Below are 13,789 nucleotides of genomic sequence, written 5' to 3'. Positions count from 1 at the left end.
TACAGGGATTCCTCTTCCTCATGCCCCTTTGAACCCCTCCAGTAGACCGCCTGACTGATGGTTTCTCTCATCGTGGTTGGGGAACCTACAGACTACAGCCCTCCTTGCAGACAGGGGTCACCAAGCTCCTGCTCTGAGGTTAAGACGCCACCACCATCGCGGTGAGAGAAGAGACGGGGTGCCAGGAACCAGGCTATTAGGCCAGATCAGTCCCAGATGGATCTCCGTTCTCCTATTGGACGGGAATGTCAAAACACCTGCCTTGCCTTTCCCCCAGACAACAGACAAGAGTCTACCACATCTGTCTTCCTGTCTCTGGCCTAGACCACAGAGAATGGCTTTGTTCACTAACCTCAGGAACACGACAGAGGATACAGGTTAACTGGATTTCATTTATATTTTCACAAACACTCCTGTCGCTTTAACTCACTACTGGGCCCACCTGAAATCATTTGGCCAATGTTACCAGTGGTTATTTTATGGAAGGAAGTCCAGCTATTTCAGAGAGGAATGCATGTGGTGGCACCTTAATTGGGGAGGATGGGCTCGAGGTAGTGGCGGGAGTGGAATAGGTGGAATGGTATGAAATGCATCAAACACATGGGAGCCATGTGTTTGATGCCATTCCATTAGCTCCGTTCCAGCCATTATTATGAGCCGTCCTCCCCTCAGCAGTCTCCACAGGTGTGGATTTGAAACACAGAGACACGAACATGCATTGGCCAGGATACTGCCATGGTGATCATAAACAGTCTACAGTATATTATAGATGGGAGGGCAATAAATCATGAGCTCATGGCCTGTCCTGTCTCTTTCTCACCCTTATTGAGTCTAAGCTGAGGCAACAGAACAGACATCCACAATATGCATGGATTCGTGCATGGATGAAACCTCCCAGAGCCCAGAACAATTTCTCTTGGCCAGGTTCTCAGTCCTCTTTACATCCTTCACACACTGAGAACTGAGGAGAGCCTCTGTGATCATTAGGACCATTAGTGTTAGAGGGTTCTTGTTCTACCCGAGCTCGGAATTGTTTGGCTATTTGCTCCAGTGATAACAACAAGCTAAGTCTTAAGAGTTGAAGGAGTGTCACACACAAGGTTTCACAATGAGCTGTTGTGTGTGGACTTGGAGCCAGCTCCAATGGGCAGCTGTGTTGGAAAGGGAAGCCAAGACAGATCATATCCTGGGATTAGACAGTAAAATAAGCAGTCTGTTTTCTCTCCACCTCTCCCCCCGAGACCACAAAACACTATGTATATTTGATTTGGCAACAGTTTATTAAACTCATATTAAGGGGGAAGATGTTAGTTAGACGTGAGGTATTCGTGCGGTTTCTAAGGATTAAAGGATTTACATTAATTTAGTAATAACATGCCACCTAGGAGTTACAATCCCACTGGTTGTAAATGCAACTGAAATACGGTAGTAGTTCTCCATGTGGCTCCATACTAAATGAGTAGAGAGAATAGCATGACATTTTAATAATGGGTCACATTAATACATAAAGGCACTCCTGCCACTATCTACACTCGGGCCCAGGTTGAGAGGACTGGTTTCTATTGGGGGGGGGACAAGATAGCTCCTCACTATTAACCATCATAACGCAGCACAGCACTGTCCTGCAATGTGGACATGCCATTCAGAAACTCCTCAATGAACTGTGGAGGCTAGGAAGTGTTCATAGAACCAAATCCCACACACATACACACATGCACCATACATACTTGTATACATAAAAACCGGCATGAGTTGAAAGAAAGCAGACACACATAAAAACACACATTGAGAACTGAGTTCAGGGGTTCAGTGGGCCACCTCCCCCAGTGAACAGTCATACTTGGCTCCAGTGTAGAGCTGCCCTCTCCTCAGCCCAGCCATCTCATGTGATGATATTCAGGATACCAGTGTCTCTCCCAAAGGAAACTGGCTTCTTTTATGTTTGATTGGGAGTTATTGAGCCTCGTTGAATTTGGCTTCCAAGATTTGGGGTTCAGTTACATGATAAGATAAAGGAATCACTCACCCCTACTATGTAGTTCCTGGTGAGTTTAATATTAACTCCGAAAATATTTGATGTGTGTCTATGAACTATACAATGATTACATGTTCGGGTGATATGGGATTCTTATCCCTAGTCTTTCAACTGCTTTCACATATCAAATATTCTCCGTAAACCATTTGTTCACTTGAACCCACCTGCATTTTATTTAACCCATGTCCTGAAGAGACAATAAACCTTTGCTTCTTACAGAAAAATCACACTATGACCATTGACTCAGCACACCCTCGTCAGTATGCTTGAAAATAATATAAATTTGTTTGATGACTCTCACCTCATTAACTTGCTGCTTGTTCAGATGAAAGATCTGTCCAGAGCTGGTGGCAGCGATCTCCTCATAGGCTCTGTACCCAGGCTGAGAGCGGTCTCCGCAGTCCCCAGTCAAGACAAACACAACCTGGGTGCACACAGAGGACAGCAGTGGAAGGTTATTATTACTGAACTTATACTGAGATTATTGTAATCATACATTGCAATCAATCATTACCTGTGACTGTCGGAGCTGCACCAATTGTAGCACGTCCCTTTTGAGGTGGTAGTCCTTGGCCCTGGCGTCAGTGAACACGTAGATAAAGGAGCCTGGTAGAGACACCTCCAGGGCCTTCTTTATGGCTCCTACACTCATCTCTGGACAGTCTCCACCTCCCTGAGAGAAGACAACACACAGACCATTGATCCAACGCCATCGCTGAGGGCCTCAGTAGAAACAAGCAATACATCACTATGCATAGACCTGTGCTATGCTGTGTAGCCTAACCATAATCTTATTGCGGTTAGAAAACGATAGTATACTGTATTGACTATAGAGTCTATGGGCTTTATATTCTAAGTAGTCTGCATTTCTATTGTACAGATCCTGCATAGCCTACCTCTTTCCTGGTCTACAGATTGATATCAAGCATGTACAGCCTATCCTATGGAGTCTGTCAGATGTTCTGGCAGAGGTGGTATAGCTCTAATGTTGTAACAGGATTTGGTTCTGGTACACACCTGGACAAACAGCTCCTGCAGATCCTGCTGGAACTTCTTCGGGTCAGTGGTGATGGACACAGGACCAATGTCTAGAAGAACACATCATGTGGACGCTATTAACATTATACATGACGAATGGCTGGATAATCAAAGGACAATCAATAAAAGACGAACATTAAGGATAAAATTATAATTATAGGGTTCTGGATGATAGTCCATGGTTAAATGGTAGTCCATGCTGCTCCCTCAAAAATATTGCTTGCAATACCCTAATTCATTAGTGGTGGACAATTAAGTATCACATACATGCTAGATGATATAATAATATAGCATGTCTGTGGGGGTATTGTGCCATCTCTGGGTCAAAAAGCCCATGATGGCTAAGTAATCATTAGTTGTGTTTAGTACTGAAGTTAAAGCGCCAGTGCAGTCAAACAGCAAACCACCCTGCATCCCACTGCTGGCTTGCCACTGAAGCTAAGCAGGATTGGTCCTGGATGGGAGACCAGTGTTGGAGTGTTGGAGGGCCAGTAGGAGGCACTATTTCCTCTTGTCAATTTTAGAAAAAGATTCCAAAGCCCCAGGGAAGTGATTGGAGACATTGCCCTGTGTAGGGTGTTAACCCCGGTGTCCTGGCTAAATGATTGTGGACTACAGCAAAAGGAGGACTGAGCATGCCCCCATTATCATGGGGCTGTTGTGAGAAGGTTGAGAGATTCAAGTTCCTTGGTGTCCACATCAACAACAAACTATCATGGTCCAAACACACCAAGACAGTCGTGAAGGGGCAATGACAAAGCCTATTCCACCTAAGATGATTGAAAAGATTTGTCATGGGTCCTCAGATCCTCAAAACGTTCTACAGCTGCACCATCAAGTTGCATCACTGCCTGGTATGGCAACTGCTCGGCCTGTGACCGCAAGGCACTACAGAGGGTCGTGCGTACGGCCCTATACATCACTGGGGCCAGGCTTCCTGCCATCCAGGACCTCTACACCAGGCGGTGTCAGAGGAAGGCCCTAAACATTGTCAAAGACTCCAGCCACGCCAGTCATAGACTGTTCTCTCAGCTGCCGCACGGCAAGCAGTACCGGAGTGCCAAGTCTAGGTCCAAAATACTTCTTAACAGCTTCTACCCCCAAGCCATAAGACTCCTGAACAGCTAATCAAATGGCTACCCAGACTATTTGCATTGCCCCCCCCTCTCTTTTACGCTGCTGCTACTCTCTGTTTATTATCTATGCATAGTCACTTTAACTCTACCTATATGTACATATTACCTCAATTACATAGACTAACCGGTGCCCCCACACATTGACTCTGTACGGGTACCCCCTGTATATAGCCTCGCTATTGTTATTTTACTGCTGCTATTTAATTATTTGATACTTTTATTTAAAATGTTTTACTATTTTTTACTTAACACTTATTTTTCTTAAAACTGCATTGTTGATTAAGGGCTTGTAAGTAAGCATTTCACTGTAAGGTCTACACCTGTTGGTTTTGAAATTCACAATCTGACCCTCAAACCATCATGGCCACCTAATCATCCCAAGCTTTCAATTGGCCCATTCCTCTCCTCTGTAACTATTCCTCAGGTGGTTGCTGTTGATGAGCACATGTTCTCAATCAACTTACCTGGAAAAATAAGGGATAAATGAAAGTCAAAAACGTGAGGTTGAAATAATACTTTTTTTAAACCATTTTAATTGAAAACAATCACAGTAATGATTTGATATTGGGATAACAAATTCCTGCATTGGACCTTTAACAGAGAGTGACCTGGTCCCCTCTCATACTGCAGTGTATCCCAGCATGACAAATAACAGCCTGCTAAGATCTGACACTTATTTGGACTCCTTCAAGGGATGATTGATGTTGCAGTAAACATTAACCGACAAAAAGAGAATATATTGTTTGTGATAGAGAATAGGTTAGCATATAGAACAGTATTTCACTCAAGTGTGAGGGATGGGCCCGGTAGGTTGGGGTGGGGCCAACGTATGTGTTTTTGGGTGTGTGTTTGTGTGTGTACGTGTGGCAGGTGTGCTTCAAGCTTTGCCATCAAATTGCAAGCCTTGCTTACTAAATATAACTATTACAATAGACATTGATAATTTGTGGACATGTCAGACTGTCAGTCTGCCTGGTGATTATTTCTTGACCGCTCTCTCTCTCGCTCTCCCACCGTCTTTTTCTTGTCAGGCTTTTAAAATCTTTGTCCCCACTTCACTCATAAAAGCCCATAAAACATGGATACTGTCACGCCTCTTTGCCAATCACCCAGTTTCTTTGCAATCTCAGGAGTTTTACAAGGTCCCCAAAGACAGAATGTGTGGCGTTAGTGTAGCTAGCCGAGCACAACATCCCCCTCCCAACTTCCAGCTCTTAGACCCAGGCTTGGTTACTGGGGCTGGTAGGCTTTCCAGAGGGGTGGATGGGGGGTGATTGGGGTAATTACACACAAGCAGGCAGCATATGCTTCTCATCAGGGCTCAAACACCCTCCCCCAATAGGGCACTCTCTATTTTCAAACTCCAGCTTTCCCATAGAGGGAGATTGGAAGAGGGACGCTTGGGGAAGAAGCTTACCTGTTGCCATCCCCTTTAGCCCAGTTATCCTGTTCCTCTGTGTGAGTCATGTTAAGCACACTAACTGTAGCCTCAAATGTAGCTAGGTTGTTCCACCAAGTCGGGCCTTTTGAGATGTGTAACTTAAAGATTTTCTGTTGTTGTTGATATCACCTCATTTTAACATTCTGTCATAAGGAGCACATGTTCAACTTAATACAACACCTGCTTTACCATCTCAAGAGGTTTATAAAGTGCCAAATAAAGTGACAGGGTTGACCATAACAGGGTTGACGATTTTATCTTTAATCAGCCATAAATCCCCTTGTGACAGGGGAAATGGAAGCTTGTTGGGTGCAACAGAGAGGGGCAATTGAATGCAAGCTTCACAACAAACAAAAAAAAATTGTTAAAATACTTCTAGGTTGTCTATCTATGGGTAACAGGGTTGAAGTGTTACAGTATGCTAGACTCACTCGGTTTTCCACCACAAAACACCAGAAAATGGGCAAAAACAGTAGAGCCAGCCAGCTCGCTTGCTTTTATATTATGATTAGACTATTAGATAGATGTTCAATGTTTCTTTTGAAAAATATATTTTAAAAGGAATAGTTTCAACATATTAAAACAAGAGTTCGGTTCACATAACAGGGTTGACCTTAAAATGAGGGACAGGTTGTTTTTTGTTAAAATGTATCACTACTCACATGAAATAAATACTCATCTCCAGAAATGACTTTGTCAAAGCAACAAAATAACTAGGACAATGATGGCGAAAACTTGGTTAAGTTCATTAAAATCTTCCTGGAATTTTGGCACATTGGCAAGTCTTTACAAATCTGATTTATTGAATTCTCCATGTGGTATATATTAAAGGGCACTTCATTGATTACAACAGGCTTTTAAAATGTTATTCAACATTGGTGCACAACTTCTAATTAAAATATCAAAGGGATACAAAAGGTACTCATTTCGTGGAAAGACCCAATTAGGGTCTTATTTTTCGAATTTGTTTATCTTGAAACAGCCATAAACATCTGTAATTTGTAGTTTGCTTCCAGTTAAAAACCTCAGATTAGCCAATGGATAATCATTTGCATAATATAAATCAGATAAGGTTATACTGTATAGGCTACAGTTGATTTGGCTAGTAAATATTAAGGTAAGTCATGAGTGAAATGCAGGAGACTGAAATCAATTGTTCATGTCAATTGTTTAATGTAAATAATGTAGGCCTATTGTCATTTAAAAAAATGCTAAATCTCTTACTCTTGTAAGAAATAATTAGAGTTCTGCAACTTTTCATCTTTTTTTTTACCTGGATCATGAAACGGGACGAGGACAAAATTTTTGATGGGTCTGGTCCTCCGGTTGAGGGTCTTTTCCAGGATCCGAGAAGCGCCCTCTATCACCTGTTTGAGGTCGTCGTACATTGAGCCGGTAACATCGAACACAAAGGCCAGGGTTGAAGCGCTGTCACTGTCCATGGAATCAAAGTCCTCCTGGACCCCCTCAACTCGCAGGTCAGCCAGTACTTTGGACCCGCAAATAAAGAGCGCCAAGACAAGGCACTTCAACATAACACCGGTCATTATCAATTCACTGCATCTGTTTTTGTTTTCAGAAATGTAACAAACCAGTTAAAACACAAAACTTGTGGCGAATAAAAAAGTCACCTAGGCCTATAGAAATACAATTATTGCCAAAAACAACTCAAATCCAAAAATCATTGGAAATGATGTTGCCTGAATTGAAATGCACACCGATCTAGAGTAGATGATGTAGCACGTTATTTCCTCCGAGTTACATCCATGTACAAACGTTTGGAGGGACTGGAACGAGCTTCTCCCCTGGAGAAATGGAACGCTGAGCGCTCAGAACGGGGGCGGAGATGGGTGTTAAACGGGTCCTGAGTAGGAACAAGCAGATTTTTTTTTTGTGTGTAACTTGACCCGGCTATGACTTCCAGCCCCAACCCCATATCCCACATTCTCCAGGCTGGGTACACTTTATCTAGCAGCATTGGATCCGGGCAACCTAGTCTAGTGCAAAGCAATTGTGCACAACTTTTACAGCGGATAATATTTGTGGTCATGACTGAAGAGCATTGTCCAAATGGCTTGGGTTTTATAAATAGCAGCGTTTATATTCAGCTGGCATCTAATTTTGTACATGCGACTCTCTGGTAGTAGCCTGTCATAACAGTATACTATCCCTCTGGTGCATGAATGGAATCAGTGGCCTGACAAGATACAGAGAAATACTGTACCAGATGTGTTTTCAGAGGAAAGGTTTAGGAAGCCAAACGTCTCTTTCTCTTCAGATTACACATTCTGATAAGAGCGGATACTTCGATTGCATCACGCATTCGCTCTCAGTGATCTATTGTCTGTATTTTTTTCATTAGATTTATTTGAGCCCAAATAAATATGTAACTGTCACGCCATGCCGTGAGATCGAGGTAGCATATCCGTACATTTGGCGAGGAGATAAGGCAACCTACATGAGGAAGGAAAGGGGATGTCTAGATTGTGGACAATTCAGAGACCCAAAAAATAACCATTGGTATCTGACAGGAAATAACAGGAAATCGACAGAGATTTAGAGTCACACTTCTGTGACTAAAGGAATTATCATTTCAGTCTCCTATTCCACATTTCTTCTTACACAAGCATTTTAAAGAGAAACAATACCTTTTATAGGATGCTGCTGCAAAACAAGAACTTAAAGCTGTTTGCTACAATGATAGACATTTTCTCTTTCTGAACCAACCAGGTCATCATTCAGACAAACAGCTCATTCGGAAAGTATTCAGACCCCTTGACTTTTTCCACATTTTGTTATGTTACAGCCTTATTCTAAAATGTATTTTCCCTCCTCATCAATCTACACACAGTAACCCATCATGACAAAGCAAAAAAACGTTTAGACATTTTTGCAAATGGATTACAAATAAAAAATGGAAATATCACATTTACATAAGTATTCTGACCCTTTACTCAGTACTTTGTTGAAGCACCTTCGGCAGCGATTACAGCCTTGAGTCTTCATGGGTACACCTGTATTTGGGGAGTTTCTCCCATTCTTCTTTGCAGATCCTCTCAAGCTCTGACAGGTTGGATGGGGAGCGCCACTGCTCAGCTATTTTCAGGTCTCTCCAGAGATGTTTGATCGGGTTCAAGTCCGGGCTCTGGCTGGGCCACTCAAGGACAATCAGAGACTTTTCCTGATGCCACTCCTGGGTTGTCTTGGCTGTGTGCTTAGGGTCAATGTCCTGTTGAAAGGTGAACCTTCGACCCAGTCTGTGATTCTGAGCGATCTGGAGCAGGTTTTCATCAAAGATCTCTCTGTACATTGCTCCATTCATATTTCCCTCGATCCTGACTAGTCACCCAGTCCCTGCCGCTGAAAAACATCCCACAGCATGATGCTACCACCACCATGCTTCATTGTAGGGATGGTGCCAGGTGTCCTCCAAACGTGAAACTTGGAATTCAGGTCAGAGTTCACTCTTGGTTTCAGCAGCCCAGATTATCTTGTTTCTCATGGTCTGAGAGTTCTTTAGGTGCCTTTTGGCAATCTCCAAGCTGGCTATCATGTGCCTTTTACTGAGGAGTGGCTTCCACTCTACCATAAAGCCCTGATTGGTGTACTGCAGAGATGGTTGTCCTTCTGGAAGGTTCTTCCATCTCCACAGAGGAACTCTGGTGCTCTGTCAGAGTGACCATCGGTTTCTTGGTCACCTCCCTGACCAAGGCCCTTCTTCCCCGATTGCTCAGTTTGGCCGGGTGGACAGCTCTAGGAAGAATCTTGGTGGTTCGAAACTTCTTCCATTTAAGAATGATAGAGGCCACTGTGTTCTTGGGGACCTTCAATGGGGACCTTCCCCAGATCTGTGCCTTGACACAATCCTGTCTTGGAGCTTTACAGACAATTCCTTCTACCTCATGGCTTGGTTTTTGCTGACATGCACTGTCATCTGTGGGACCTTATATAGACAGGTGTGTGCCTTTCCAAATCATGTCCAATCAATTCAATTTACCACATGTGGACTCCAATCAAGTTGTAGAAACATCTTAAGGATGATCAATGAAAACAGAATACACCTCAGCTTAATTGTGAGTCTCATAGAAAAAGGTCTGAATACTTATGTCAATAAGGTATCTATCTGTTTTAAATTTTTTATACATTTGCAAAGGTTTCTGAAAACCTGTTTTCACTTTGTCATTATGGGGTGTTGTGTGTAAGTTGATAAGATTTTTTTTTATTGAATACATTTTAGAATAAGGCTGTAATGTAACAACATTTGGAAAACATGAAGAGGTCTGAATACTTTCCGAATGCACTGTATGAGCATGGCACACTTTCGTCCTCCTTTTGCACCATGTAGTAACTCCAATTCTAATGGCTCTAAGATCTCCTGCACTCAACCAGATGGATAAGAATGAACAGACAGTGTTTAACTTGCTGAGAACCTGCCTAGCCTGTACCCAGCCACTATAAACCCAATCACTATGACTTTCACCCACACAGTGAGGGCACATCAAGAACATCACTACTTCTTAATGGACTATTTGAAGTGAGGCAGTCTGCTGTAGGAATACTTCAAGTTAGGGCGTAAAAGCTTACACTGTGAGCCTATGGTGTTAGACTAGAGTATGGGTTTGAAATGGAAAGCACTCTTTACTCATATCTATGAACTGTCATAAAGCTCTGTTTAATGAACAAGTTCGTCTTTGTTTCACCAAGTGAGACCACCAGGTTTTGATGGATAAATCCCTAATGAATGATAACAGGGTAATTTATTTTTCAATTGTACAAAAGCCAGAATCTCCATTAAAAAATTACTTCAACCACTTTCTGTCTGAGTTCTGTTCCTGTATCCCATTTCGAATAAAGGGTATTTGAGGGAACCGAGCCACGATTTAGGAAACAAATTCAATCACACAAATGTAAAGGCAGCCACTTTTAAATGATTTTTATTCTGTGCTCTGTGTTCTTAAATGTAAATGACAGCACAGGGGGAAATGATCTTTCTCACTTGAGTAAGGCTAAATCAATGAAGCTGACAAATACCTAATGTTCAGACTGAAATAACCGAGACTGGAGGGGAAAAAGCATCATCGCATGCTGGGATCTGTGATTTCTGTTGAACACACAGGACAGACACAAAGACGACAGGCTCAAACACACAGCCCGCAAACAGCTTTACAACGAGAATGTATGCCTGTTTGTTCTCAATAGCCGAAGCCTTGTGTATACACAAGGTGGAGTAAGATGCGCTCAAAGGAAATAATGAGCCTCAATTGGGATATGTCAACTGTGAAGAATTACACTGTGTTGCTTGGTCATGCCATTCAAGAAGTGGCTTTAAACATTACAGTGCCTTGATGGTAGTGCTGATGGGAAAGGGAACAGACATCTAACACAATAGGAGGCACATACCACAAACATAATAAATTAATCCTTACAAAAGCCACTCCCTGCCCACTTTCCCCTCAAATAAAAATATAAAAGAAATCTCCTCAGAAGGAAGCAGTTTGCTTTTGAAGGAGAATGAAAAAAAGGTATTCCATTTTTTAAAAAGTCTTAAGCTTCATTTCATGTGAATAAACAGCACTCCAACAAATGCAGCAAAGCAACAAATATTAAATGTTACACACCTATTTACACTGAGTGTACAAAACATTAGGAACACCCGCTCTTTCCATGACATAGACTGACCAGGTGAATTCAGGTAAAAGCTATGACCCCTTATTGATGTCACTTGTTAAATCCATTTTCCATAAATCCGTGTAGATGAAGGGGAGGAGACAGGTTAAAGAAGGATTTTAAAGCCTTGAGACAATTGAGACATTCATTTTAATTGCCTTTGAACAGGATATGGTAGTAGGTGCCAGACACACCGGTTTGAGTGTGTCAAGAACTGCAACACTGCTGGGTTTTTCACACTCAACAGAACTGAGGCTGTTCTGAGGGCAAAAGGGGGTGCAACACAATATTAGGAAAGTGTTCCTCATGTTTTGTACACTCAGTGTATACTATATCATATGTACATGGGTATATAAACAAGTTGATCTCTCTCCACACTCTCAAATCAGTGCCTGTTGATGTCTCCCGCTGTAGTCTTTCAGGTAGCCACGTCACACCACTATGGCTCTGTTGAGCGCCGTTCACAGTTCACACACACCTCAAGGGGTATCCTCCAGTGTAGACCACAGGGAAAAACAACCTTTAGACTCTCTCTAAAGCTGGTCTTCAGTGCTGTCCATCCCTTGTTTGAGTTCTTGAATGAAGTCCACAGACATATACCATCAACAAATTCCTTCCTCGCATGTTACGTTCAGTGTCTCTTACCCTCTTGCCCTTGTTTTATTTTACATGTTGTAATATCAGAGGGCTCCGAGTTGTTTTCAATGCTTAGTGGAGATGAATATGTGCAATTGAGGACAGTATTACACAAGTCTGTGCCCGCCTCCTCACCCTCCCACGTCTCCTTCTGGATGGTGCATGGAGGGATGTTGATGTTTGTAGATGCTTCTTCTCATAGCAGGTGTGATGGCACTGTGTTAGATTCACTTGGGAATCTGTAATAATAATCACCATTGAGTTCAATTTGGCAATGAAATCAGACATGGAAACAAACAGTGCTAGATCCTATTGACAATAAGGGACCCTGAACTCTATAAGAAGTAAATGCAAGGCTACTTTAAACCCAAGCGGCCCCATGTATCTGTCTATATTGAGCTCAGAAACTCTGTCACATGTTGAGCCGAACATCAGCTACAATTGGCAATAATGGGCAGTTGAATACATTAGACAGAGGGAGGAGACCAGCTAACTGTCCTCTCTGCAACTGTGGTCTGACAATGGCTGCTCTGCATTGTTTTTAGACCATGCGAGTCTCTGACCACTGTACTATAATGTCATCCTCAACAGATCAATTGACCACACAATTCATAGAGAGATATAGAGAAACTATCTCTAGTCACCCCCAAAACCAATTCTTTCTTTGGCCGCCTCTCCTTCCAGTTCTCTGCTGCCAATGACTGGAACGAACTACAAAAATCTCTGAAACTGGAAACCCTTATCTCCCTCACTAGCTTTAAGCACCAACTGTCAGAGCAGCTCACAGATTACTGCACCTGTACATAGCCCACCTATAATTTAGCCCAAACAACTACCTCTTTCCCAACTGTATTTAATTTATTTATTTATTTTGCTCCTTTGCACCCCATTATTTTTATTTCTACTTTGCACATTCTTCCATTGCAAATCTACCATTCCAGTGTTTTACTTGCTATATTGTATTTACTTTGCCACAATGGCCTTTTTTTGCCTTTACCTCCCTTATCTCACCTCATTTGCTCACATTGTATATAGACTTATTTTTCTACTGTATTATTGACTGTATGTTTGTTTTACTCCATGTGTAACTCTGTGTCGTTGTATGTGTTGAACTGCTTTGCTTTATCTTGGCCAGGTCGCAATTGTAAATGAGAACTTGTTCTCAACTTGTCTACCTGGTTAAATAAAGGTGAAATAAAATAAATAAATAAAAAATTATAGCAACAACAACAAAAATGTGATTGTATGATATGTAGAACCATGTGACATTTCCATCACTGGGATGCTGCATGATTAAGATAAAGAGATGAAGATCACTTAATTGGTCAATTACACACAAGGTCCAACCAAACTGTTACTTCAGCTTTTAACCCAACCCCTCCGAAAGACACATACATTACATACATACATTACATACATTACATACATACATACATACATACATGAACAGGTTTTTACACATACATACATAAATATATACATACATATACAGGTTTTTACACATACATACATACATACATACATACATACATACATACATACATACATACATACATACATACATACATACATACATACATACATACATACATACATACATACATACATACATACATACATAGGTTTTTACACATACATACATACATATACAGGTTTTTACGCATACATACATACATACAGGTTTTTACACACGCAGTTGAAGTCGGAAGTTTACATACACTTAGGTTGGAGTCATAAAACTCATTTTTCAACCGCTCCACAAATTTCTTGTTAACAAACTATAGTTCTGGCAAATCGGTTAGGACATCTACCATGTGCAAGACACAAGTAATTTTC

The 13,789-nt window shown here is 41.8% G+C and overlaps 2 protein-coding genes across 2 annotated transcripts in view; both read right to left on the bottom strand.

Annotated features, from left to right (window-relative positions):
* The window catches only part of hmcn2 (hemicentin 2), a 62,220-nt gene extending 54,757 nt beyond the window's left edge, over positions 1 to 7,463 (bottom strand). Inside the window, exons 1-4 of the mRNA XM_020471064.2 lie at positions 6,924 to 7,463; positions 3,053 to 3,123; positions 2,550 to 2,708; positions 2,337 to 2,459 (exon numbers count right to left, since the gene is read on the bottom strand). Coding sequence (XP_020326653.2) covers positions 2,337 to 2,459; positions 2,550 to 2,708; positions 3,053 to 3,123; positions 6,924 to 7,197 — 627 coding nt within the window. The 5' untranslated portion in view covers positions 7,198 to 7,463. The remainder of the gene's footprint in view (positions 1 to 2,336; positions 2,460 to 2,549; positions 2,709 to 3,052; positions 3,124 to 6,923) is intronic.
* Positions 7,464 to 10,559: 3,096 nt separating this feature from the next.
* ncs1b (neuronal calcium sensor 1b) overlaps positions 10,560 to 13,789 on the bottom strand; it is a 38,558-nt gene continuing 35,328 nt past the window's right edge. The window contains exon 10 of the mRNA XM_020471052.2: positions 10,560 to 12,192. The gene's annotated coding sequence lies outside the window, so the exon portion shown is untranslated. The remainder of the gene's footprint in view (positions 12,193 to 13,789) is intronic.

This window comes from Oncorhynchus kisutch, linkage group LG3 (assembly GCF_002021735.2).
Source record: "Oncorhynchus kisutch isolate 150728-3 linkage group LG3, Okis_V2, whole genome shotgun sequence".
Lineage (NCBI taxonomy): Eukaryota > Metazoa > Chordata > Actinopteri > Salmoniformes > Salmonidae > Oncorhynchus > Oncorhynchus kisutch.
This window is presented reverse-complemented; position numbering and strand designations above follow the sequence as displayed.